The sequence below is a fragment of the Asterias rubens genome, chromosome 10, assembly GCF_902459465.1.
Source record: "Asterias rubens chromosome 10, eAstRub1.3, whole genome shotgun sequence".
NCBI lineage: Eukaryota > Metazoa > Echinodermata > Asteroidea > Forcipulatida > Asteriidae > Asterias > Asterias rubens.
Window position 1 is genome coordinate 2,421,281 of NC_047071.1, and position 23,360 is coordinate 2,444,640.

Below are 23,360 nucleotides of genomic sequence, written 5' to 3' on the forward strand. Positions count from 1 at the left end.
TAGGCCTACACCCAAAGATTAATGTTTGGCTAATAAATTTTTTTTTGCAAATCCTCGCTTTCCTCTAACTTCCCACAAGGGGGCGCTGTGTTTTTATCCTTGAACAACATTCCACCGCCCACATAGATCAGAATGAGTTGGCTAACACTTGTTATGTTTGTATGCACTGACTGCGGCACCCAGTGGGCAGTGTCACATTATCAAAAGTAAACACCACTTGACTAGGAGCAAGTCTATTATCTGAAGTCTGGTTTCCCCTTTGCTTCGGTTTTATTCGCGTACATTTGTGTACATTAGTCTGGTTCTCTAGAGGATCGGCCTTTTGTAAACGAGTGTTATCTGAACATGGCGGTGCCCGATAAAGTAGCCTGATGTTGTTGAAAATCTGGGCTCTGATAAGGTTTTCCGCTGTAAATTGACTGACTTCCTGGATACTGTCATGTCCAAGGGGACATTTAAGTCCTACTTAAACAGTAGCGTCTTCGTGAATGAAAAGAAGGTGAGAGCTTCAAGTTGTGTTGATCTAAATACGTGGGTTTATTTTGAAGGGTGCGGTATTATTTTGGTTTTCTTGGAAAATAAAATAATTTCACGATTGTGTAGTCGTCGGTCGTGTGTAATCACGGTATACCGAGGCGTTTATTGGCCCGGGTGAATATCCAGATCAAAGATGTTGGCTCTGATCATAGAGTAAGGACAGAGACTCTGATGCTGTCTGCTTTCCGAAAAAGTTGTGTGTTTTTTTCAAGACTTTGAGAATTTTCTCTAACATTACACTATTTGCCGTGTGTTTATTTTTTAAATAAATGTGTATGAGTATGACAGTACATGTACATCATGCTACAAATACAATTTATTTACAAATTACAATGTTTACAGTAATATTAATGACAAATGAGTTTGTAAATTGGGTAAATAGAAGCTAGAAATTAGCTAGATGCTGAACTATCTTTGCCAGAAGTAGCTGAATACTGAATATATGTAGATGTAGTTTAGTAGATGTATGTAAAGCAGTTTTAAGAAGTGCAGATAATTTGAATAATACAAATCGTTCAGTTTGATGAAAGAAATCAGTTCTTTATTTAAAAAAAAGGATAACTTTCCGTATGGCGCCACCACCTTTTCACTCATTTTTACAAAAAGAGATATCTCATTGAGGTAAATTAGATACTATATTATTTCATATCAAATGAAAAAGTGGTGGCGCCATACGGAAACTTTTCCCCCCCCCAAAAAAAATTATGTACAAATCTTCCCCCATTTTGTTGTATTAATTTGTAATCGTTTTTAAAAAGTAAGTAGTCCGCCACCAGTGTTTGTTGTGTTGTTTATTGTCATTGGTAGTCTATATCACTGCAAGACCATCAATCAACAGAGGAGACAATGGTAAGACTTTCTTGTATGCTGCCAACAAAAGCTATAAATTCATCATGACGTTGTTTAGTTTCATTGCAATAATCCTGACCATGTACATGTATCCTATAGAGGATGTGACCTGTGACATCACATGTTTACAAAAGAGCCACCAAGCCTGGACTTCCTGCAGGCACAATTTGTACACAGCACTTTGGAAGAAAACATCAAAATCTTATATTTTATGGAGATTGCACTATCCAATTTTTATCAACTTTTGATATGATGAAAGGGGCAAGTGTGAGCAAGAACACATGAGCCTCTCCAATGTCATTCTGCACAACGCTGCCGCGTGTGCCAAGCATGCGCAAGCATGTTCGACCTTATTTTGTGGGGACTTTTGGTTGCGCAATGGGTTGTGATTGGTCAATATTCAGTGGGGTGGAGTTTAATGGATCGATTGTTTTGTTGATTTGACTGTAATAGACATTCGGGGTTTGACGAACATTGGTTAAAATTTTGCAAATTTGTTTGCCCGTTTCTATACCAATATTTTGTAGCAAGACCAATAGCTACAGTTATCAGCTTCAGTAGGCATTGTCATCCCTAGGCATTGTCATAACTCAGTCATCATTTATCACTACGTACATGTCAATGTCATTTATTAGCCAATCGTGTCTACAATAGCAATTGAGCCCAGTTGATAGACCTTTACTTCATGCGATTGCGAAGCGAATTTGACATCGCAAATTCACAACAAAAAATTTGCAAGAGTGCTCAACCCTTGCAAAAAAATTGCAGCTTAAAACAGAGTAGTGACGTCGAGATTGATTTAAATTCCTATTCACAGAAAGTATGAACCAAGCTTCAAAACATGATCAATTACTCTGGAGAAAAAAAAGGGAATGACAGTGACACTCAATTCCATCGAAGAAACTATGCTTTTTGCATCCACCTTTAGTGAATCATCACGTAGCTTTTGATAAAATTAATAAACCTATTGAAACGTGTCCTGCACATAATCCATGTAGAAATGAACTTGACCTCTTTGTGAGGGTGATCAACTGCAATGACCTCATGTTTATTTTCATTTCATGTGTTTATATTGATTTCATGCAAGCATCATCACATTTTTTGTTGCCCTAAAAATGTACGTGTATCAGAGGAAAGATCATGTCCTCCATTGCTCTGGTCTTGGCCTTAGTGCCTCTTCACTTTGAAATTGTCCAATTGGGGTGTGCCTTTACAAAATGGAAACGTGAACTTCAAAGCCCGCTTGTCACCTTCCATCCAGTTTCTGGCAATGCTCTCCCCACCTCCAATAACAGTCCATTATACGTAGTATTAATTTGTGGAAGTTCCTCAACAAAAAGCCAAATCAACAACGGCAATGCATTGTACATGACATTTCTGATGATCTTTTGTTGAACCATGGAGGAAGGAAAGAACAGATGCAGTCCTCACCACATTAAACTCCCATGGATAGCAACCTTTGAATGCAAATGCTAAATTATTTAACAAAACTCAACAAAATATTTTGAAGTGGTTCATCCTCTAGAAAACCAATCAATTGTGTTTTCAGACAACTGTAAACCTCAGATTCCTTTAATTTTTGGGGCAGGTCAGCCACCTCTGTTGCATTTTGGCTTGTAACCCTAGAATCCCCTCCTCCACAAAAAGAAAATGGTCCCAAAGTTTCATGAACCACTCCTCCACTTCCCAAGCAAATTACCACATAGGACCAAATTTAGAGCCCTACATTGTAAATCTATCAAGTGTCCTCAAAAGTTGAAGCGTATAATCACCAGGTTGTGACTATCAATCACACGACCCAAAACAGTAGTAAAAAAAATAAAAAATTGAGGGTATGAATAATGGTAGATCTATAGTCTTGCACACATTTTGTCTTTGCCCATAAATGTCAGTGTAGTCTGTAGTAGAATTTAATGTACATATCCTTATATTAGAAACATTATAGCGCCCTCAAATGTTCATGCAACAAAGTGTTGGTAAATTTTCTTATTCATCCGCACACATCATCAAATGAAAACAGTTTAATGCTTGCTAAACTGTGTCAGCAAATTTTTTGTCCTTCTTATTTTGATAGATTTGGTAAGATTGAAAATAAAAAACAAAACTCTGGTTTGTAATTAAATTGAGCTACAAGCCCATGCGGTCTTGTGGACCCCCCCCCCATAAAAAAAAGCTCTATAAATGCAGAATGCACTCAGTTTATAATGTAGATGTAGAACAACACCCACCTTGCTTATTATAGCCAATTCTCCACTACACCAACTAAATATAATGCAAATTTTAAGTTTTTGTTTTTCTTCTGCTGAGCCTCACCCCATTTTTAAATTCAGAACATACATGTAGTTCATGTCATGTAATGTGTACGTAGATCCATGAAACAACATTTTCACTTGTGTTCATCGTTTGACATTGTCGTATTTAAAATTGTAGTTTTAGCAGTAGTTGATTTGATGTCATTGTGGCTACTCAATTATAAAATGGCTGTCAGTTTGGACTATGGAAAGGGAAAGTAGCCTACAGTGAGGAAAGAGTTCCTGGGAATCATGTTTACTTGCAAAATGCATGCATTTTGACTCTAATTTGACTCATTGTTCAGGTTTTTTTAAATAAAAAGCAATACAATTTTACATGGGCAATATCAGTTTTCTAATCATAATATTTTTGAATGCAGGTTTGTTTACTTGACACAAACAAAACATCACAAACAAACTTTAAAAACAATGAATAAATTGTGGATGACAGTTTGATATTTTGCACAGCTTCCTGCATTGAGCGCTGTTTATGGTTGAAAAAGTCCTGTGTGTTGGGGGCCCCAAGGCAAGTGTCCTGAAATGACACAGAGGCAATGGTCTCGGCTTCCCTTGTAATTGGCATTGGTGCCCCTTCATAACATTTCCAATGGATTAGAAGTGCCCTTTGCACGTCCTTGCCCAGCTTTCAATTGAAGATGAAATTCCATGCCTGGTGCAGCAATACAGTGTAGTTTCCTTTAAATGTTAAGCATTTAGAGACTCTCTAATGGAAGTGCCCTATGTGAATTGAAAATGGCCTTGTCCTCTTAAAGATGAAGATCCAGGCCTCCCTCTTTGCTTTCCAAACCCATCTCATGGAGGATTCTCCATGGTTGCTCTTTGATCCAATAACTAAAGCACAACCATGACAACATTGAAAAGCCACAGTTGATTTGATACGTATCAGGTAAAAAGAATTACTTATAAGTTACACAGATGTGTAGCACTGTGTACACAGTACTTTTCAGAGTTCTGTGAAAACAATCACATGCATACATTGTACTATTCGGGTGGGATTCGAACCCACAAACTTGACACAGTTGACTTGGTTCAGGCGTTGTTCCAATTCAAGCATTTCGGTCTTTGTTATTGCAGGAAGAGAAACCCAACCAGCCGACAGCGTTCAAATTGCACGTTACTGTTGATGAGACTGAAGAGGATGTCAAGAACCCAGAGGCTCATGTACATGAAGGTAACTCAAGACTAGGATTTGTTCTAATCAACCATCCGTATTTCCCTTCCACTTCCACTACCCCTATACATGTACCTCTTCCCTATCCTACCCAAGCCATAGCCCCCATTTCATCAACCCTTAACCCAGACCTTACCTACGTATACATTAACCCAGCAACAACTCTAATCCCAAACCTAATCGCTAGTCACATACCTTTAACCTGTTATCTCTTACCCTAATCCCTTTGTCCCTGCTGCTGGCCCTGCTTTACCCATAACCCCTATCCCTATCCCAACCTAGCCCTGGGCCCAATTTCATAAAGCTGCTAAGCACACAAATTTGCTTAGCATGAAATTAATTCCTTGATAAAAACAAAAGTGCCAACCTCATTTCCACAAGATTTTCAGAATAAGCAAACAACAGCTGAATACCAGTAACAAGCAATGTATGCAACAAATGGAAACTGTTGTTAATCCTGTTTTTATAAAGGAAATGCTGAGCAAATTTTTGTGCTTAGCAGCTCTATGAAATTGGGCCCTGATCACTAACCTCTTGCCCATTATTCCTTATCCCTTACCCACACCCTCTTGGGCCACCCTGCCCCTGGGGTCAATTTCACAAAGAGTTAGGACTAGTCCTAACTTAGGACTAGTCCTAGGAGATATACAAATTGCATGGATAGTCCTAAGTTAGGACGAGTAAATGGTCCTAACTCGTAATAAGACTAGTCCTTCACTCTGTGTGAAATCCACCCCCAGTCCCACCTTGGCCCTTTCCGAAACCCCTTACCCCTTTACTTCTTACCCACAGCCTTTTAAGCCTATCGCATTCCCGGCCTAACCCGTTATCAACTATATTGTCCATAAAATGGAAATTCGCTCTGTCAAGTATGTATGGTCGCAACCGTAACAAATACATTATAAAAGTGGCAGCATATGAACAGAGTTACAAATAGGCCTATACAGAAGAATTAAAATATTTACACTTAATAAGAAACGCTTAAAAATCATAATTTAGGCTAACTATTAGCCATTTCTGTGAAATATATAATTGCTCATGGAGTCCATATTCAACCCTGTTCCGGAAGTGTGGATAGGAAGTAATAAGAAATGACGGTGGGTGGCTGGTGCCGGACTCACCATGTAAAAAGGAAGAGGATGTACTACTTATCAGCGTTGTAGACCGGTATGACGAAGTCTAGGTTAATTTGTACGTAAAGACATTGGGCATTACTAGTCTGGTCCCACAGGGTGGCCTGTTTTTTGTATTACTTTGCAGCGTTAAGAACAGCACTTTCCTTATTAGGTTTTACTACGCTGTGCGACCGTCTGGATAAAAGGGGTTGTAGATTGCTTGGTACAGTGCCACTCTGACTTGGAGCTTTGGTGCGGGGTGGCGTTTGTGGGTAGTAATCGCCTTCCCTTGGCTGGATGCAAATTTGAGGGTTGGGACGGCTGGTTTCGTTTCATATTCTCTTCTGATCATTCCTTTATCACACACCTGTTATCTGAAAAGAAAGTCAACCATTTCTGTTACCAGTGGCTGAAGTTTGTTACTTTCACTTTCAAGTTTGAGTGTCAAGTTTCTGATTGATGTTCAAGCAACTTGATACTTCCGATTTGGACGCTTTGGGAGCGGAGTTAATAATTCTAATCTGGATGTCTTGGATTGTTACTCGTGACTGGAATATTATCTAGTTTAGCTGGTCTACTTGAAGGAACAAAGTAACAACTTTTGTATTGCTTAGAAGGGAGAAACTACCTACTGTACATTTGTGTAGAATACAAATCTAAACAGTATAGTTTTGTATTGGATGCACTTCGCTGTTGGAGGCCTCTGTGCACTGCAGTATCTTACACAGTGTCTGGTAGGAGTACGTTTATTATAGTACACGTGTGCTTACTGGGGTGTTTTTTGCAAGTCTAAATCCACTCTGGTCGTGATGTCATTTTTGAGGCCATGGAAATAACATGTGGAAAGTGAATCACCATCAGAAACCATCATGCCGTCATCCGATCCCACTCACTGTTGCAAATCCATCTGCTGTGTGAATTAAACCACACCACACAAAAATAAAGGACTTTATCATATTTCCTAAATTGGTCACGAGTAGTTGGTTTTCATCGTACGGCACTGCAACAGCTGAACAAGGCCGTTGACAATTATGTGGTCGATAATAAAGGACCCCGCTTTTCGGACAAAGAGCGATGTTAGTTTGTTCGGCGCAGCCGGCATGGATTTGATGAATAATAATGACTATAACCATGGTAACAGACTGAATATTGACATCAATGAATTAACCACGTATCCAGGTAAGTTTGTTTTGATGCGAGAAATCCTTTGAGTTGATTGGTTGAAGCTATTAATAAATCTACTTTGCACAGTACATGATGTACCTTGTACAATCACGTGACATTGAGAGAGTTTGGTTATTCTGTGTTGAAAAATGAAAGCAAAGTTACAAAAAAAATTATAAAACCACTCCTGGAAAAAAACCCAAAAAAAACAATGAAACAAACAGTACCGTTTGAAGGACAAAATTGTATTCACTTTGTTCATGTGTGTCAGTATGGTCTGATTTGTAATCTGTGAGATTTTAATATGACAACACTTCTTGTTTTATGTACGTATACATTGTCTGTATAGTGTGTAATTTGGACAGTAGTAATGTATTATCATGATAGGGCCCAGATCTTTTATGGCATGTTTGGTTTTGGTGAAACTCCTAAACATGTGCCTAAAAATTACACATTTTGTTTTGTATTGTACCATGGAAGTAGAACCATGAAAAGTACATTGCTCTAAACTGTAGTACATTTTTTTCTTTAGTCTGTTGTCACTTTTCAAGTGTTCATTAATGAAGTCGCTTACATCATTGCTTATTGACCATGATCGAACATTGTGTGTATTTGTGACCATATGAATTTGTTGTGTGTACATGACACAAAATAACTAATTTGTAGCAATACAATGTAAAAAGCTGTACAGCAACTTGCAACTTTATCATTGGCTGATTTGATCTTGGTGTTAATCAGACAGGTGCCTGGATTCCCATTGGACAACTAGGCTGTCTTTAATTGCAATCGTTAACTTATCTCTCATTTATATGGAGCAATGTACATGGTAGATGGCCTTCATTGAAATTTACAGAAACTTTTCTGTTGAAAGCTTTCTATTCGTCACCTCCATGGTTCCAGGGTCAGTGGGTCTACTTGCCTGTTTGGAAATTCTCTTTTGCACAGATGTATTTTGATGTTTTAAACAATTTAAAGTAATAAACTAAAATGTACATCAACAGCACTTTAAAAACTATAATGCAGTCATGTGAGACCTGATGACTGCATAATGGAATAAATTACATGTACCCTATGGAAATGTAAACTCTCTACATTTGTGCAGGTTTCACATTATGGCTAGACATTTGACCTATGACTTCACCTGTTGATAAGGGGGTCACTTCCCTTTGAAGTGACCTCTTTCAGTCAAGATTGCAATGACTGGATACTCTGTAGCCTTAAAGATAAATCTAAAGATTGTTATTTAGAGACACTGGACACTATTGGTAATTACTCAAAATAATTATTAGCATAAAACCTTATAAATTTGGTAAAGTGTAATGGGAAGCTGTTGATACATTAGTATAAAATATTGTGAGAAACAGCTGCCTCTGAAGTAATGTAGTTTTCGAGAAAGATTTTCCACAAATTTGTGACCATCCACCACCAATGGGCAGTAAAGTCGCACTCGCACATTGCAGAGCCTATTAAATTGTTTGTGATTCAAGAAATCTTTGAGAAATCTGAATAAAAAAGTAGGTGGCTTTGAGAAATCATAACTTCGTCAAGAAAAGTCTGATTTAAATGTGGATGGTATCATTTTAAAGCCGATTACACACTCTCTCCAAAAATGCATTAAGCCCATACCAGTAAAAGTGTCAACTTTACAGCCCATTGGTGGTGGATGGTCACATTTGACTTTGAGACCTCAGAATTAGATTTTGAGGTCTCGAAATCAAGCATCTGAAAGCACACAACTTTGTGTGACAAGGGTGTTTTTTTCTTTCTTTATTTTCTAGCAACTTTGACGACCAATTGCGCTCAAATTTTCACAGGTTTGTTATTTTGTGCATAATACATATGTTGAGTACACCAAGTGAGAAGACTGGTCTTTGACATTTACCAATAGTGTCCAGTGACATACATTTTTTTTAAAGTTTCCCATTGACTTTTAAGATTTTCCAATGGAAGTGCCCTTTTAAATTGAAAATGGCCTTGCCCCTTTCAAAGATGAAATTTTAGATAAGAGTCAATATTATTATTAATTCAATTATTATTTGTTTATTTTCCAGGTGAGATTATCATTGGCCAAGCTCACAATGTGCTCAAGTTTGACGCCTTCAGCGGCCACAACAGGGGCATCTCCGGCTCCCTGTACTGCACTAACTTCAAGATCAGTTTTGTTAGCGCTAACAGACCCACCCATCACATGGTGAGTCTTAAGTCACAATGTTTGTTGAGAATGAGAGTGTCAACAAAGCTTTAGTGTGCTATGATCTTGCTGAGAAGAATGGTTCCTCAACATCTTGTTGACAGGAGACAAGATTAGAGCCTCAAACTTGACTGTCTCTGGAGGATGAACAGAGCATACATGATGTACATTGTACTCCTTGTTTAGAATTGCAAAATATAGTTAGTGGCTTGGGCCCAATTTCATAGACATGCTAAGCACAAAAATTTGCTAAGCATGAAATTTCTTCCTTTCATAAAAACAGAATTACCAACCAAAATGTCCACATGATTATCAGGATAAGCAAACAACAGCTGAATACCAGTAACAAGCAATATGCAACAAATGGACATTTGGTTGGTAATCCTGTTTTTATCGTGGAAGAAATTTCATGCTAAACAAATTGTTGTGCTTAGCAGCTCTATGAAATTGGGCCCTGGTGTTTCGACCCTAGCAGAGTCTTTCTCGAAGGCTAAATGGTCTATTCTCAGAACCACTCATATTCCATGGTGCTACATGTACATGTACACGTACCATGTACATGTACTGTACTGCAACAGACTTGGAGGCAACAAAAGGCAATGGGCTCTGACGGCCCTGGGCTTGGCATACTAAATAAGTGTTCTTTGAAAAATGAAAAAGGCTTTGCCCTCTCAAAGATGAAATTCCAGCAGAGATGGTTTCATTTGAGTGTGTTTTTATCACGAGTTGCTATTCATAGTGAAATTCATTTCCATTTGGAAAGTGTATTTCAAAATCGATTTCAGAGGTGTACTTCTGATCAAGTTTGTCTGGCAAACAACATTGTTTGGCTTGCCCTAGTGTATGATCAAGTACATGTACTGTCTCTGAATCATTTTGGAAAAAAACTACCGGCCGGTGATCTATTCATGTAGCCTCAGCCTCTATCGCCGGATTCCCTGTGTGCACTAGACTGATAGTGATAACGGATACTTGAAAGAGCCAGGCTATAACCCTCGTTAGACTATCTGTATGAAAATGAAGAGAAAAAAAAAACAGGCTGCAAGGTTTTTGTACACATATATAGACATCCACTCCAATATAGACTCTCCTCTCCCCCCCCCCCCCCCACTACCCGACAACCACGGTGGATGACCAGCCACAAGATCAACACAAACAGCGGCCTCCCACAGTCACGCCCGACGACGACAGGAAACGTCTGATTGCTTACTGATTACCGTCATCCCGATCAAAACTTCCTCAATACGCTGCTGAAGGGTATTCCTGTATTGACTACCTACATAAATGGTCTTGAACCTGTTTATTGGTGGAGGGCTTGGGGAAGGGGGCTGGGTAGGAAAGGGGTGGGAAGGAAGGATGTACATGGACAAATCATGTACATATGTACATCTACATTATGCCCTGCAAATAATATGAAACGCACACCAAACCATTGTTTGCTTTAATTCCTGACTGCTATTGATTTTGGAAAGGGTTTTATTTTAATCGTGTGTTCCAGAGGAACTGAATAGTAGTCAGGTAGTAAACGGAAGGCTGCACTTTGTTTCGAACTAAGCTAAGCTCAGTTTGTGTAAACGTAGCAAAGACAATTACTCAATTGTTACCAGAACCATTGTTATAAGTAGACAAAGAAACATTTACAGGAACCATGGCGATGGTCACAGGACATAAAGAACTAAGTAATTTCCCATCATATGACAAAGTTACACAACTTATGTGCACATGATCTGTGTCGGTTCTATTCCACCCCTAAATAGTTACATTACTTTGCTTTGGTAACATTTCCTGGCGCATCAATCGAGGGTATTTCCCATTCCGTTGTTGTTTCGTTACTATGGTGATTATTGTTTGTAAGAACCGAACAATTCCTGTCAAACAGGAAGTTGTTACAGCACATCCTTAGGACTGCTACAACACATTATATATTTTTTTTTTTACAATTTAACTGAACTAAAAAAAAACTGTACATTTTGTTCACATTTCCAATTCACCAAAATGAAAGTTGACAAAGCAATGTTAATAGGGATGAACAATTCTATAAAGATCATGAATGTTCCTGTGTCTTAGTGACATTCACTGGTTAGATTTGTTTTCTCTTGTGTTTGACTCAAGAGAATCGTTCTTTTACCTCAATGACATTCGTCACACACGTTTCTTCTTCAACCTTCCTCTTCTTTGCTGTCGGAAATGTTTGTGCCTGAGAGTCCAAAGTCATAAGGAAGTTAGTAGTTTGGGGCAATGTCAAGTGGCATAGGAGTGTCTACCAAGAGCTGGTTGTAAATGAGTTTCTGGGAAAAATGTTAAAGGCAGTGGACACTAGTATTGGAAACTTCTCAAAATAATTATTGGCATGAAACCTTACTTGGTAAAGAGTAATGGGGAGCTGTTGATAGTATAAAATATTGTGAGAAACAGCTCCCTCTGAAGTAACATAGTTTTCGAGAAAGAAGTTATTTGCCACAAATTTGATTTCAAGACCTCAGAATTAGATTTTGAGGTCACATGAGTTAATTTTTGTCTCATTCTTGTTTCAGATTGAACTGGATCGAAAGAATTTGCTTTTTAAGGAGAACGATATACCATTGACATGTGTGGATACTATATTCCAAAGTAAGGTTTATTACTTTTTATGTTTAAAAGAATTATTTAACTTATGATGGAAAAAACAGTTATCAAATTGTTTTTATGAGAAAATCAGCAAGTGCCGATCCACAAAGTGCCCCAGGCTTGAATCGAACCGATTCGGATTTATTGGGGTGATTTTATTTTGTGTACTGTCCGCTTCGTTGAACTGTTTTGAGGCAATTTGGAAATTGGATTTCAACTTTTTCTTTTTTTCATGGTTGAATGGTTTTAAAAACTAGTTTCAAAGAACCCAAAACTAGTCATTGTACTCTGGGCTGGGCTGTGCCCACACTATCCTTCAATACCAGCTTTGTACATGTACAATGTAGTAGATTTGGAGACAAGTTACAATAGAGTTTTTCCATGAGTAATAGTCAGTCTCCATTGACTAAGTTAATTACGTTGTGAGTGTGGTCAAGGCATGGTACAATGAAAAGCCATGTAATTGGATTCAATTCACAGTTAATCTTTTAAGTAAGGTTTGAATATTATCTCAGCTGAGAGGTAAACACTATACGTACAATGCGATAGGCCTCTCTTAATATTTATGCATGACGTCATAATTCTTACCTAAAATGAGGTTATAGGCGCACGTCCGCCACCACTTGCAGTGGCTGCGCCTATGGCCTCGTTTTGGGTTAGCATTGTGACGTACCTCATGCATAAATAATAAAGGCAGTGGACACTATTGGTAATTACTCAAAATAAGCATAAAACCTTCCTTGGTGACGAGTAATGGGGAGAGGTTGATGGTATAAAACATTGTGAGAAGCGGCTCCCTCTGAAGTGCCATAGTTTCGAGAAAGAAGTTATTTTCCACGAATTTGCTTTCTTGCATTGCAAAGGTAACTTTTGAGACAGTTTTTCTATCTTCTACAAGAGTTCATTTACTCTGGGGTCAGGCGAAATTTGCACTGGAAGAAAAACAAAATCTTTCTGAGTTCATTAAAAGATCAAAATATCATCCTCATGTTTCATTTACACTTCACACACTACATGTTTGTTTTGAGTGCACACATGAACAACAACAAAAGAACCATTAAAGGAAAGTGTATGTTTTTTTGTTGTCTTTTTATTTTGGTATTTATTATTGTTTATAAGCAGGTTTGCCCAAAACAAAGTTTTACATTTTAATAATATCAAGTAATAAGCCACAAGGGAAACTGACTGGGTAAATTTAAAATAATTTGGAGTAAACCCCAAACAACTTTAATGGTATGTTCATTCAGTCTATGTTCAACTTGTAAGGGTCAAAGTTTGTGGGTCATAACCTTTGTGTGATTTATCTCCGCATCTTCAGAGTCCTCTAGCAAGAGGAAGCATCTAGCACCAGGAGCCAGTGCATCTCGCAGCATCAAGATGGTCGAGATCAAGTGTAAGAACTTCAAGGTTCACACATTCAGCTTCAAGTTTACATCTAAGAGTCAAGTCAAATCGGTAAGTTGTCTCTTTTTGTCTTTGCAAGCAATAAATATGAATACTGGCACATATTGTAGTGTGTTAATCTGGAGGTCATTGGTTTCAGTCCTGCTCCAGTCATTTTTTCTTATCTCAAACCTTACATTCAGCCTGACATTATGAGGAAAATGCAAAGTTGTTTAGGATCCTTGCAAATGGCACCACAGCAAAAGCACAGGGCATCGCGGCAATTGCTGTGGTTGTCGTGGGCAGTGTTGTAGCTAATGTACACCAATTTTAGTTAGGGGTTCTAAATCCAATTTAGTTCACCAAGGGCGAGCGGTTCCACAAAATTAGTCATGTTTAGGGGCTATGATTAGGCTGTCAATGCTGCAGTGCAATCGAGGAGAAATCTGTGCTGGTCAACAGAGTGTATTAGCTCAGAGGACTTGGCCAAATTTGTTGTACAGTAGTTCTGGGTTGGCATTGCCCACCGTGGCTACAACACTGGCCGTGGGTTACATGTAGTTCAAGACCTAAGTATAGTGCAGTACATTTTCTTCTATATTAAAGCGATACAGCATGTAATGGCTCTGGAGATCCTGTTTAGTTGACCCAAGATTTGGCGATTGTGCTCTAGCCAGTACCTGGACTCTATAGGAGGAGGACCAGAGCACACTAGTCAAAACTTTGAAAATAAAACCGACTAGCTTTCTCAATGTATTCTACTTTCTGTTTGAAGCTAAATTTAGGTATGAGTTAGTTTGGACTATCCAGGGGAAATACATTTATTTGGACTTGATGATTGATAGAGTTACCTGCCTTCACCTTAAGGAATTGGTGACACACCCAATTGAATTCATTACGAGCAAAAACATCCCCTTTAAACTCCCCTGTGTCCATGTTCTGGAACTACCCCTCAACCCCCTTTCAAGCCTCTCATAGCCATGAAGGTGTTTTCAGATGGGGGGTAAACAGGCTGGCTGGAAATAGACATGCTGTCAACGCATGGCTGTTACCGAATATCTTCAGCTATCATTTTATCATTGGAGGCAGATGACAGTGTGTCGCTTTCCATATTTGCTTTCCCGTGGAGAATTTTTGTTGTTGCTTGCGCCGTGAACGCTAGTATCCTCGTATTGACTTAGTGCACAATATTCCTTGTGTACATGTGTGTGTAGCATCTCCTCATGCACAAGCTACATGTAGTGAATGGGCTGATATGCGCATATTTTGGTTGATACGCCTAAAGGAATTAATTAATTTTAAAAAAAAAAACGTTTTGATTTTTTTTTTACATAATAAAATCAGAGGAAAACCATACATGTACAATGTTCTGCTTGTGCTGAAGGGCTTTTAAAAACCAAGATACGTGTAAACACCAAGTAGAAAGAAAAAAATGGGGTTCAGAATGCGCCGCAGTTTTCCACCTGCTGCCTCCGGCTAAATGTGCTGGTGCTCTATGAGCTACATGTACATGTTTCTTGACCTGATGTTGGCAGTCTCCTTACTTTGTTACAAGCAAGTTCAAAATTATCCCTTTTGAAGTGACGTGACGTGTTATCTGAGATCAGGGCTTGAATTTCATCTTTGAAAGGGCAAGGCCATTTTCATTTTCACTGGAAAATCTTAAAGTCAATGGGAAACTTTTGAAAGGACACCAATGCCAAGAACTGTGGGGCAACAGAGGCCATGGTCTCCGTGGCCTTCATATAAGACAAGGCCTGTGAGATTTGAATGCATTTAAGTAGGTTGAGGTGTACAGGGCAACAACACAGTGGCCAACAGTAGACATACATGTACTGTCACCACATTGCCTAAGAAAACAGCGTCGGAATGTAGCCGTAGAAAAACATCCTGGCCGACAGTCTGTAGCTTCCTGTTTTTGACTGTCCTCTCTCTCTCTGACACCACCCTCCCACAAGAGTCAGCCTTTGGGCATGGAGAGATCTTAATATACTCGGGAAATCCCTCTCTCTGGAGCAGGTTCCTTAAAGAAGGATATATAGACTAGAGGGAGACTAAAAATAGCCAGTAGACTTGGCACAATGCTTGACTCTTTTTTTTATCTGGACGGTTGCCAGTAAGTTTGGATTTCCGTTTGGTATTTTTGTGAGATGTCGTTGATAGGCCGTGTGCTTTGTCACCACCTGAGGAGAGGTCTATGAGGGACTGAGATCACAAAGGAGACTGCTGATGGTTTTGTATTTTTCTGATTGATGTGTCGGAATAAATACATTTTTGGTGCCCTGTTGGAAATCAAGGTTCAATGGGAGACTTATGGTGACACTAGGTGGCAGCAGACTAATTACTGGCAGGTAAATCTATTGTTCTCGGGAATCGTGCGCAAGCTCAGATCTATGCAATGGGAAATAACCTTGTTAGTCTGATGCCACCTAGCGTTCCACAGTCTCACATTGATTATCAAGGGCCCAATTTAGTAAAGCTGTTTTCATGTAAGTGGCCAATACCAAAACCACAGCTTAGGGTTCGGCTCAGACTTAGGCTTCGGCTCGGACATAAGTTAGCCACAGTCTACCTGTTAATTAATATCTATTAAATCATTGCGGAACCCAATGCTAAGGATTCAAACTGCCTTTAGCCATTGGACTAGCTCAGTGATCCAGTGGTAAGACATCTACACTAACAATGCAAAGGTCATGGGATTTTGAATCCCACCAAGTTATAACGTTTGTCTTTTTAATAAACCATACTACACATGTTACATAACGTTGTTCATTTTTTTTTTTTTACCCACAGGTGATGAACACCATCCTTCACTATGCGTACATCACCAACCCTCAGCGTCTCTTTGCCTTCTCCTTTGAGCTACCCGCCTCCGCATCATCATTGTCCTCATCCAAACCGGCCAATCACTTTGTGGACGAGCTCAAGATGAAAATAAAGGGCAATGATCGGAAGAGTCTTATCACTATTAAGAAGAGTGCGAAGGTATTTCAATAGCTACAATCCTGGCCGTATCTCGTTGGGGCCCCCCCTGCCCCCTTTCAATGTTGGTTCCAATTCCCAGTCCTTACCTGAAACCTGAAACCTGAAACCCTTTCAATGTTGGTTCCATTTGCCAGTCTTCTTCTGCGTTACAGTCAACATTGAGCGGGGGGGACACGGGTCGGGGCAGGGTAGACAATGTTTATCATCAGTGGGAAGTGGACAGGGAATGGTTAGGGGTTAACAACATTGAGAGGGGGAATGGGGCGGTTACGTACGTTTAGTTTCACATGGCCCAAGCATTTTGGGCGGGAATCGTATGTGGCTATTAGTAACTATGAGTTAATCTGCTGATGAGCAGAGTACACTGTTCGAAACTTCAAAACCAAAGCAACTGTACTATGAGTGCCAACACTCCTTCCCAAAAAGTTTTATAGGTTGTGTCTGAATTTACTCATATTGTGTATCAGGATGTGGAGACTTTTTAAAGCCTACGCTTAATTGCCCCTCTTGAATTGAACAGTTGAATGGAAATTTGTAACATTGGTGACAGGGGCTGTATTTAAATGGATGGTCGGACCAGTGTTTCTCAAGTTGATATTTGAATTGTCTGCAAGATTTATGAATAATAGTTACTTCTTGACATTTATAAAAAAACATACTGGCCATTCCCGTCCTCGACAAAACCTTTTGTCAAAACAGTCTCTCTAAATGTTGGTCAATCAATCCAAGAAGCTTGACATACGTCTTCAGGTCAACAAATTTACCTAAAGTAGATAGAACAGGGGAGAGAGGGGGTGGAACCCACGAAACAATTTTGCCTTGAATCTCTTGTTAGTCTGACATCTCATTATCCCAATCATTTTTTTTTTTTTATCGCATAAGAAATTGGAACCAGCGTACCGTCCCATCTCCCAGCGGATATCCGCGGTGCCCGTTGTGCCTGAGCTCCCGGAGAGAGTAGAGTCTACCGAGAGGGCAGGCAAGACGCCACAGTTCAGACGGTATGAGGACTGGCAGGAGGAGATGCAGAGAACCGGGGCCAGGAATCTACGAGTCACGGCTGTCAATCAGGACTTCAGAATATCAGATAGGTGAGTGACAGACACCGGAGAATGGATGAGATTTCCGTCAGCTTGAATTTCCGCTTTTGGTTTTTATAATTATACTTGTTTTTGTTAATATTACTGTTATTCGTCATATTCTTTCAGAGGGTCCATGAGCTGGGTTTACTTGGGTTCTCCCCGTGCACAAGATCTGGCAAAAAATTGTGATTCGCTGGCCGATATGTGCGAACTGCCAATGATATGTTCGCAAACAAAAATTGTACAAGTTTTTAATTTTTGTTTTTGGCAAATGAAAAAAAATTGATTGTCAGGCAACGGCCAGACCTTTACAAGAATATTGTATTTGTTAGCTTCTTTATTTGTTTTTCACCTTTCTTTTCTTGCAGTCTTCCAGAGTTTTTTGTAGTACCATCAGTAGTATCGGATGGAGAGCTCACAAGAGCTGCACCACACTTTGAAGGTGGCAGAGTACCGGTGAGTTTTACTTTATTATTATTTTGAAGCGCCTTTCACTCTAGACAAGTTTCCTGTGAAATTCTTGCAAAAAACTGGCTAGCGTATTGGCACTTGGATTTGTTAGCCTGGTAAATTCTTGGGATTTAGCCGGGTAACCAGTACATGACATACACTACTTATTAGCAGTAAGATTAAACGTATCGTTTCTGAAACGGCGAGTCGTTTAATTCTGCTGGAAATTTAAAGCTTTTACTTTCAGGTGATTTTGCGCTGAAGCAGATGTGTACAAATTGAATCCTGATTGTAGTTGTTTGCATTAAAAAACTTTACTAAAGATGAAAGTGAAAGAAGTCTCTATTTGTTGTTTCTATGTAATCGGAGCAAAGTTGTGTATGATCTTGTCTCAACAAAAATTAGTTTCGATTGAAGGATGGACTGTTATTTCATCATTTTACCCAGGGACAAATGTCATAAATCCAGTTAGCAGATGCTTCCTGCTTGCTGAGTGACCTTCAGCACAGTTTCATAAACACTGCTAACCGTAAGCGAAGCTAAAGCCGCCCTTACTACATACATGTACATGTAGTGGTTTTTTGAAGTGAATAAGTGAGGAAATAGTTCAATGTGAATGCGATGTCAAATCTTGATTATTTATGAACAAAACTTTTGCTTATGTGTACCGCCACAATACACATTTTTGTGTCCATTTTATGAAAAAGTTTGAAAACCAATGTACTTGTAGCAGTCAAGCACGGTTCATACTTCATGCGAATGTAAAGCGAATTTGACGTGAATTTGACGTCACAACCATCCTTTCGCAGCGATATTCGCAAGTGAGTTGAGCAGAGTTCAACTGCTGCGAATTGCTCGTTGCGAATTTGTGACGTCAGCATTCGTATCGCATTCGCATTCGCAGGTAGTATGAACCGGGCTTCAGTCTGTCAGTTGTGTATGAGTCAAAACCAAATAAAATGCTTTAACTTCGATGCAAATTTATCATGTATTGAAATGCTGCTAAAATAAGGGAATAAAACTGGCTCTAGCTTTCGAACAATCTCGGTGGTCTAGTTTGTGCAAAGAAGGGTGCTCTAGAAGGGCAAATTGAATTGAATTGAATTGAATGGTTTATTCGTCAAGTATATAAAAATACATGAAATTTACAATCCTATTGTACAGCAACATATCAAATATTAAAATGTAAAATTGCACAAGAATTACCACAATACTACATAAACAATAACCTTAATGTAAGTTAAAAAAATGAAAGTTTATATAAAAAAAAAAAAAATAAAAAAAAAAATAAAAAAAAAAAGGTTATGGGTTTGGATCCCTCGCAAGTAATAAGCTTGTGGACCTTTTTTTTCCACAGGTAAGTACTGAGTGTACAGTGCTTTACAAACATCAGTGTAAGGGCCATGTCACACGAGTCAATTTACAGGCAACCAGTTCTACGCAATCTTCAAGAAGAAAAAACATTCACATGTTAATTTCCACATAACTATTCTGGGGACAGTACCATATATAGTATTAGAAAAATGTCTGCTGTACTACCAAAGCGTTCCTCTATCCTGCAAGGCAGTTGGTTGCCTCCACGTTGCCTCCAAGTTGCCTGCCACAATGGAAACAAACAAATAGTATGCTTTATCTCTGCTGCAAATTCAACATCTATTCAATCTGACTGATTGATTTTCTTTTGCCTCTATCTTTAAGATGTGGTGCTGGAGTCATGCCAATGGTAGTATACTCATGAGGACTGTCCCACTACGAGCAGACACTGTTCATTTAGATCATGAAATCAAGTAAGTATCCTTATACCGTCTAGATCAAAGCTTAAACTTTACACTGGATCATCTGCCCCAGGCCAGTAGTTTTGGTGTTGGGCCAGTAAACATTTGACATGACAAGTCCGGCAATCTTGCGTTTTTTAAAACTGAATATTAGTGAAGAATAATCTACCTGCCTGTGTAACACCTTCGTAGGGAACCTTCACCTGGGCCGGGGGTTTATTTATCTTTATGATAAAGCGCTATAAAGAACGGAACATCTTTGATACGCCCCACTTTGATAAAGTGCTATAAAGAATGGAACATTATTATTATTATTGTTATTATTTTTATTAACCAGGATGTTGGAGAGCATAACTCTGATCCATCCATCTAAGGCTCAACCTCAGGTCGTTGAACTCGGCAGACTCTGTCCCTCCTTCAGAGACATCCAGAGCAGTTACCAGAAGCTTCACGAGCTCTGTATGCCAGGTATGGAATCCAGGCTAAGCCTTCTTGCCTGTACAATTACTTTTACTAGTTTTTTTCTTCTTATAATTGCTGGTTATATGCATGCCAGGTATGAATCACAGGCTAGGCTGGATTGCCCCCCCCCCATGCTAAGCTAACTGTGGGGCTTCAGTTGTCTTGGTGCTTTTGGGGTAATAACTGACACTTAATTTAATGCCACAGAGTTTTGCATATGAAGCCCAGGCTAGACTGGATTATCCAGGGAGCCCTGGCTTGCTTTATTGTATGTTTTCTGTTACCCTAATGTATTTCTGTAAAGGCCTGTAGAATCTAATTCCAAAAGCTGTGCATGCCAAGTATGGAAGCCAGCCTAGAAGCTTGGTGCATGCTGCTAAAGGGTCTATGGGATTTGCACCCCCAAGTGGGCAAATGGAGCCCTTGACTTCCCCTTCAGTACCATTTGGCCCCTTTGGTGAACAAAACCATGAACCGGCCACATCACCAGCATGCAGCAAGCATGATTTTGTCCATGGGCCCAGCCCCACCCTCTCCAAAACATTTTACAGGTCCCCACCCCCTCTCTGCCGAAGGCAACCATCTTGATTTGGATGTTGAAAGCCTGGTTTCTACTTAATAAGAAAATAGATGAATGTTGTTGTTTTATTCAAGGAAATACGCTTTGCTTTCTGCATCTTGCTCTGATTCATGATGTGACGTATTGGGCTTAATTTTCTTTTTTTATATATATAGCTTGCAAATGTTACCGCTACGGCTGGATCTTAAAGCGTATCCATGGGTTTGCATTGCTTTTGAATGTATACGTAACAATTCGGTGATGATTCTTTATGTGTAACTCAACCATAGCTAACATGGCAATCATGGATCGGAGAGGGTTAACTTGTACCTCTTTCTCTAGTATGAGGTGTACTCTTCAATCTAAAGCTGATTTAAAAAGACCATTGGACTGTGCTGTCACCCTGTCCCTAACCAACCTCGAGCCATCCAGAGCTCTTTATCAAGTAACTTTTGATGGTCATTAACTTCATAGAGTAACACCATAATAATATCGAAGTCTTTCAATGTCTTTACATGTATATACATGTAGACCTCGTATCTACCAAACAAGGTACTCAAGGCGCTGAGTATATACAAACTTTCAGAAAGATAGGTTATTGCAGTGGTAAACTCTGAGACCCAATTATTTAGCACCTTATAAGGGTTTACAAGGTGCTACGGCGCATACAGCAGCCACAGCCAGGAACACCGGGGCGAACCCCTTCTCTTTTCAAAAAGTGCACTGGGTTCTTTTACATGCGTTACACAACACATGGGACCAACGGCTTTACGTCCCATCCCAAGGACGAAGCAATGGTTAAGTGTCTTGATTAAGGACACAAGTGTCACGGCTGGGTATTCGAACCCACACTCAGGAATACCAGAGTTTGAATTCGGTGCTCTTAACCGCTCAGCCCAACACTTCCATAGGTACATGTATACGCTCCCTTTAAAAAGACGTCTGCCTTGAGTTCAGGAAGGAGTAATCTCTTGCTAAATGCAACATCCAGTTTGCCAGGTTCTTTTTTTAACACAAATAATTGTACATACGTACAAATGTTATCTGTCTGTCAAAGGTCAGTCCCTGTACACTGTAGAGCTTAGCTCATCATGTTTCATGATAAGAATAAACCCTTAATAGCGTCATGTGTTTGACATTCAAAAACATGGATGTCGCACCACTGCTTACGCACAGTCATATCCTGGGTAATCAAAGCCAATTTTTCCTTTTGACCAAGGGGCGTGAAAGTTGAGCTTGATATCATTGTGCACCATTGAACCCCAAATGTCTGGAACTTTTTTCTCCTTTTTTTTATTTAATGTAATTTCCTTTTCTTTTTTTCAAGGGTATACCCATAAATGCTTTAAACTTGAGCCGTGAGTTGTTCTGATTGTTTAAAAATGTGAGGGAAAAAAATTATTTTGGGTTGCACAAAGAAAAATTAGCAAGAATTAAACCAACGACCTCCGAATTAACAAGACGACACTCTTCCAACTGAGGTATCTAGCCCTTTGTTGGCGGTCTCCCTATTTTGTGAATATCTTTAACCACGGGGTGTCGGTCAGAAGCCATGCATTCATTAACTGCCTTGGGATCACACTAAAGTTTATGAAGCAATCTGGGAAGCGCCAGACAGGGATCACCTTAAGGGGACGCAACTTCACAGAAGTACTGAATCTAAAGTTTGGTTTCAATCTAGCAGTGGATTTGTGTGGTGCGGTAACAATTTTAATATGCCAATCACTTCCCTTTGTAGTGGTTTTCCTTGTTGTTTCAGGTACCCTGTTCCCCTTTGAGGTTTCACATTGTCTGAATATGTTACATACATGTAATGAAATATTCATACCTTTGACATTATGTGGCTCTCTACCTACATGGTTTTGGTTCTGTTCTGTTTCTTTCCGTGGACTTCATTGTTTACTCTACACGCTCCATGACTCATTTACATATTGAATTACTCATACCTTTGACATTATGTGGCTTTCTACATGGTTTTGGTTCTGCTTTGTTTTCTTTCTGTTTTTGGTTTCTTCTCTGTTCCTTTCTCTGTTCCTTTCTCGACACATGTGCCATGACTCATTTACATAAATCCATATTTGTGCATTGTTCATACATTGACTCAAGCTCATTCAATAGTCAATGCAAACATAAAACTACCCGGTTTTGGTCGTCTCTGTTTCCTTCTTTGAACTTCATTTTATTCCACATTCTCCATGGCTATTTACATTATCCATACTATTCATGGTGTGCGCAAATATTTAAAAAATAAAATAAAAATTGCTTGACTCTTTCGAAAAAAGCTATAAATCTTTTTCACTCTAGTTCAAACAATAATAAATAAATGATTTTTGGGGTTGAACAAAGAATTGTCTAGAGTGGGATTCGAACCAACGACCTCCGGATTAACGTGCCGGCGCTCTACCAACTGAGCTATCTAGCCCTATATTGGCGGTGTCCCTATTTTGTCAATATCTTTGTTCGGGGGTGCCAGTCAGAAGCCATACAACCGTTAACTGCCGTGTAGGCAGGGATCACACCCAAATTACGATACAACCTGGGAAGCGGCAGCTAGGCATGCTAGGGGATCACCTTAAGGGGATGCTACTTTTTATATATAGTTAAAAAAAAAAAAAAAAAAATTGCATGTAAAAATTGCATGTGAGCTTACATACACATGTGTAACCCTCTTGTAAAAGTATGTATTTCGTAACACCACTGCTTACAACAGCATAACCT

The 23,360-nt window shown here is 39.3% G+C and overlaps 1 protein-coding gene across 1 annotated transcript in view; it reads left to right on the plus strand.

Annotated features, from left to right (window-relative positions):
* Positions 1 to 345: 345 nt before the first annotated feature.
* Positions 346 to 23,360, plus strand: part of LOC117295464 (myotubularin-related protein 10-A-like) — a 38,131-nt gene continuing 15,116 nt past the window's right edge. Inside the window, exons 1-10 of the mRNA XM_033778132.1 lie at positions 346 to 499; positions 4,773 to 4,869; positions 9,200 to 9,339; positions 11,874 to 11,949; positions 13,265 to 13,401; positions 16,123 to 16,314; positions 17,197 to 17,405; positions 17,765 to 17,852; positions 19,545 to 19,633; positions 19,959 to 20,089. Coding sequence (XP_033634023.1) covers positions 440 to 499; positions 4,773 to 4,869; positions 9,200 to 9,339; positions 11,874 to 11,949; positions 13,265 to 13,401; positions 16,123 to 16,314; positions 17,197 to 17,405; positions 17,765 to 17,852; positions 19,545 to 19,633; positions 19,959 to 20,089 — 1,219 coding nt within the window. The 5' untranslated portion in view covers positions 346 to 439. The remainder of the gene's footprint in view (positions 500 to 4,772; positions 4,870 to 9,199; positions 9,340 to 11,873; positions 11,950 to 13,264; positions 13,402 to 16,122; positions 16,315 to 17,196; positions 17,406 to 17,764; positions 17,853 to 19,544; positions 19,634 to 19,958; positions 20,090 to 23,360) is intronic.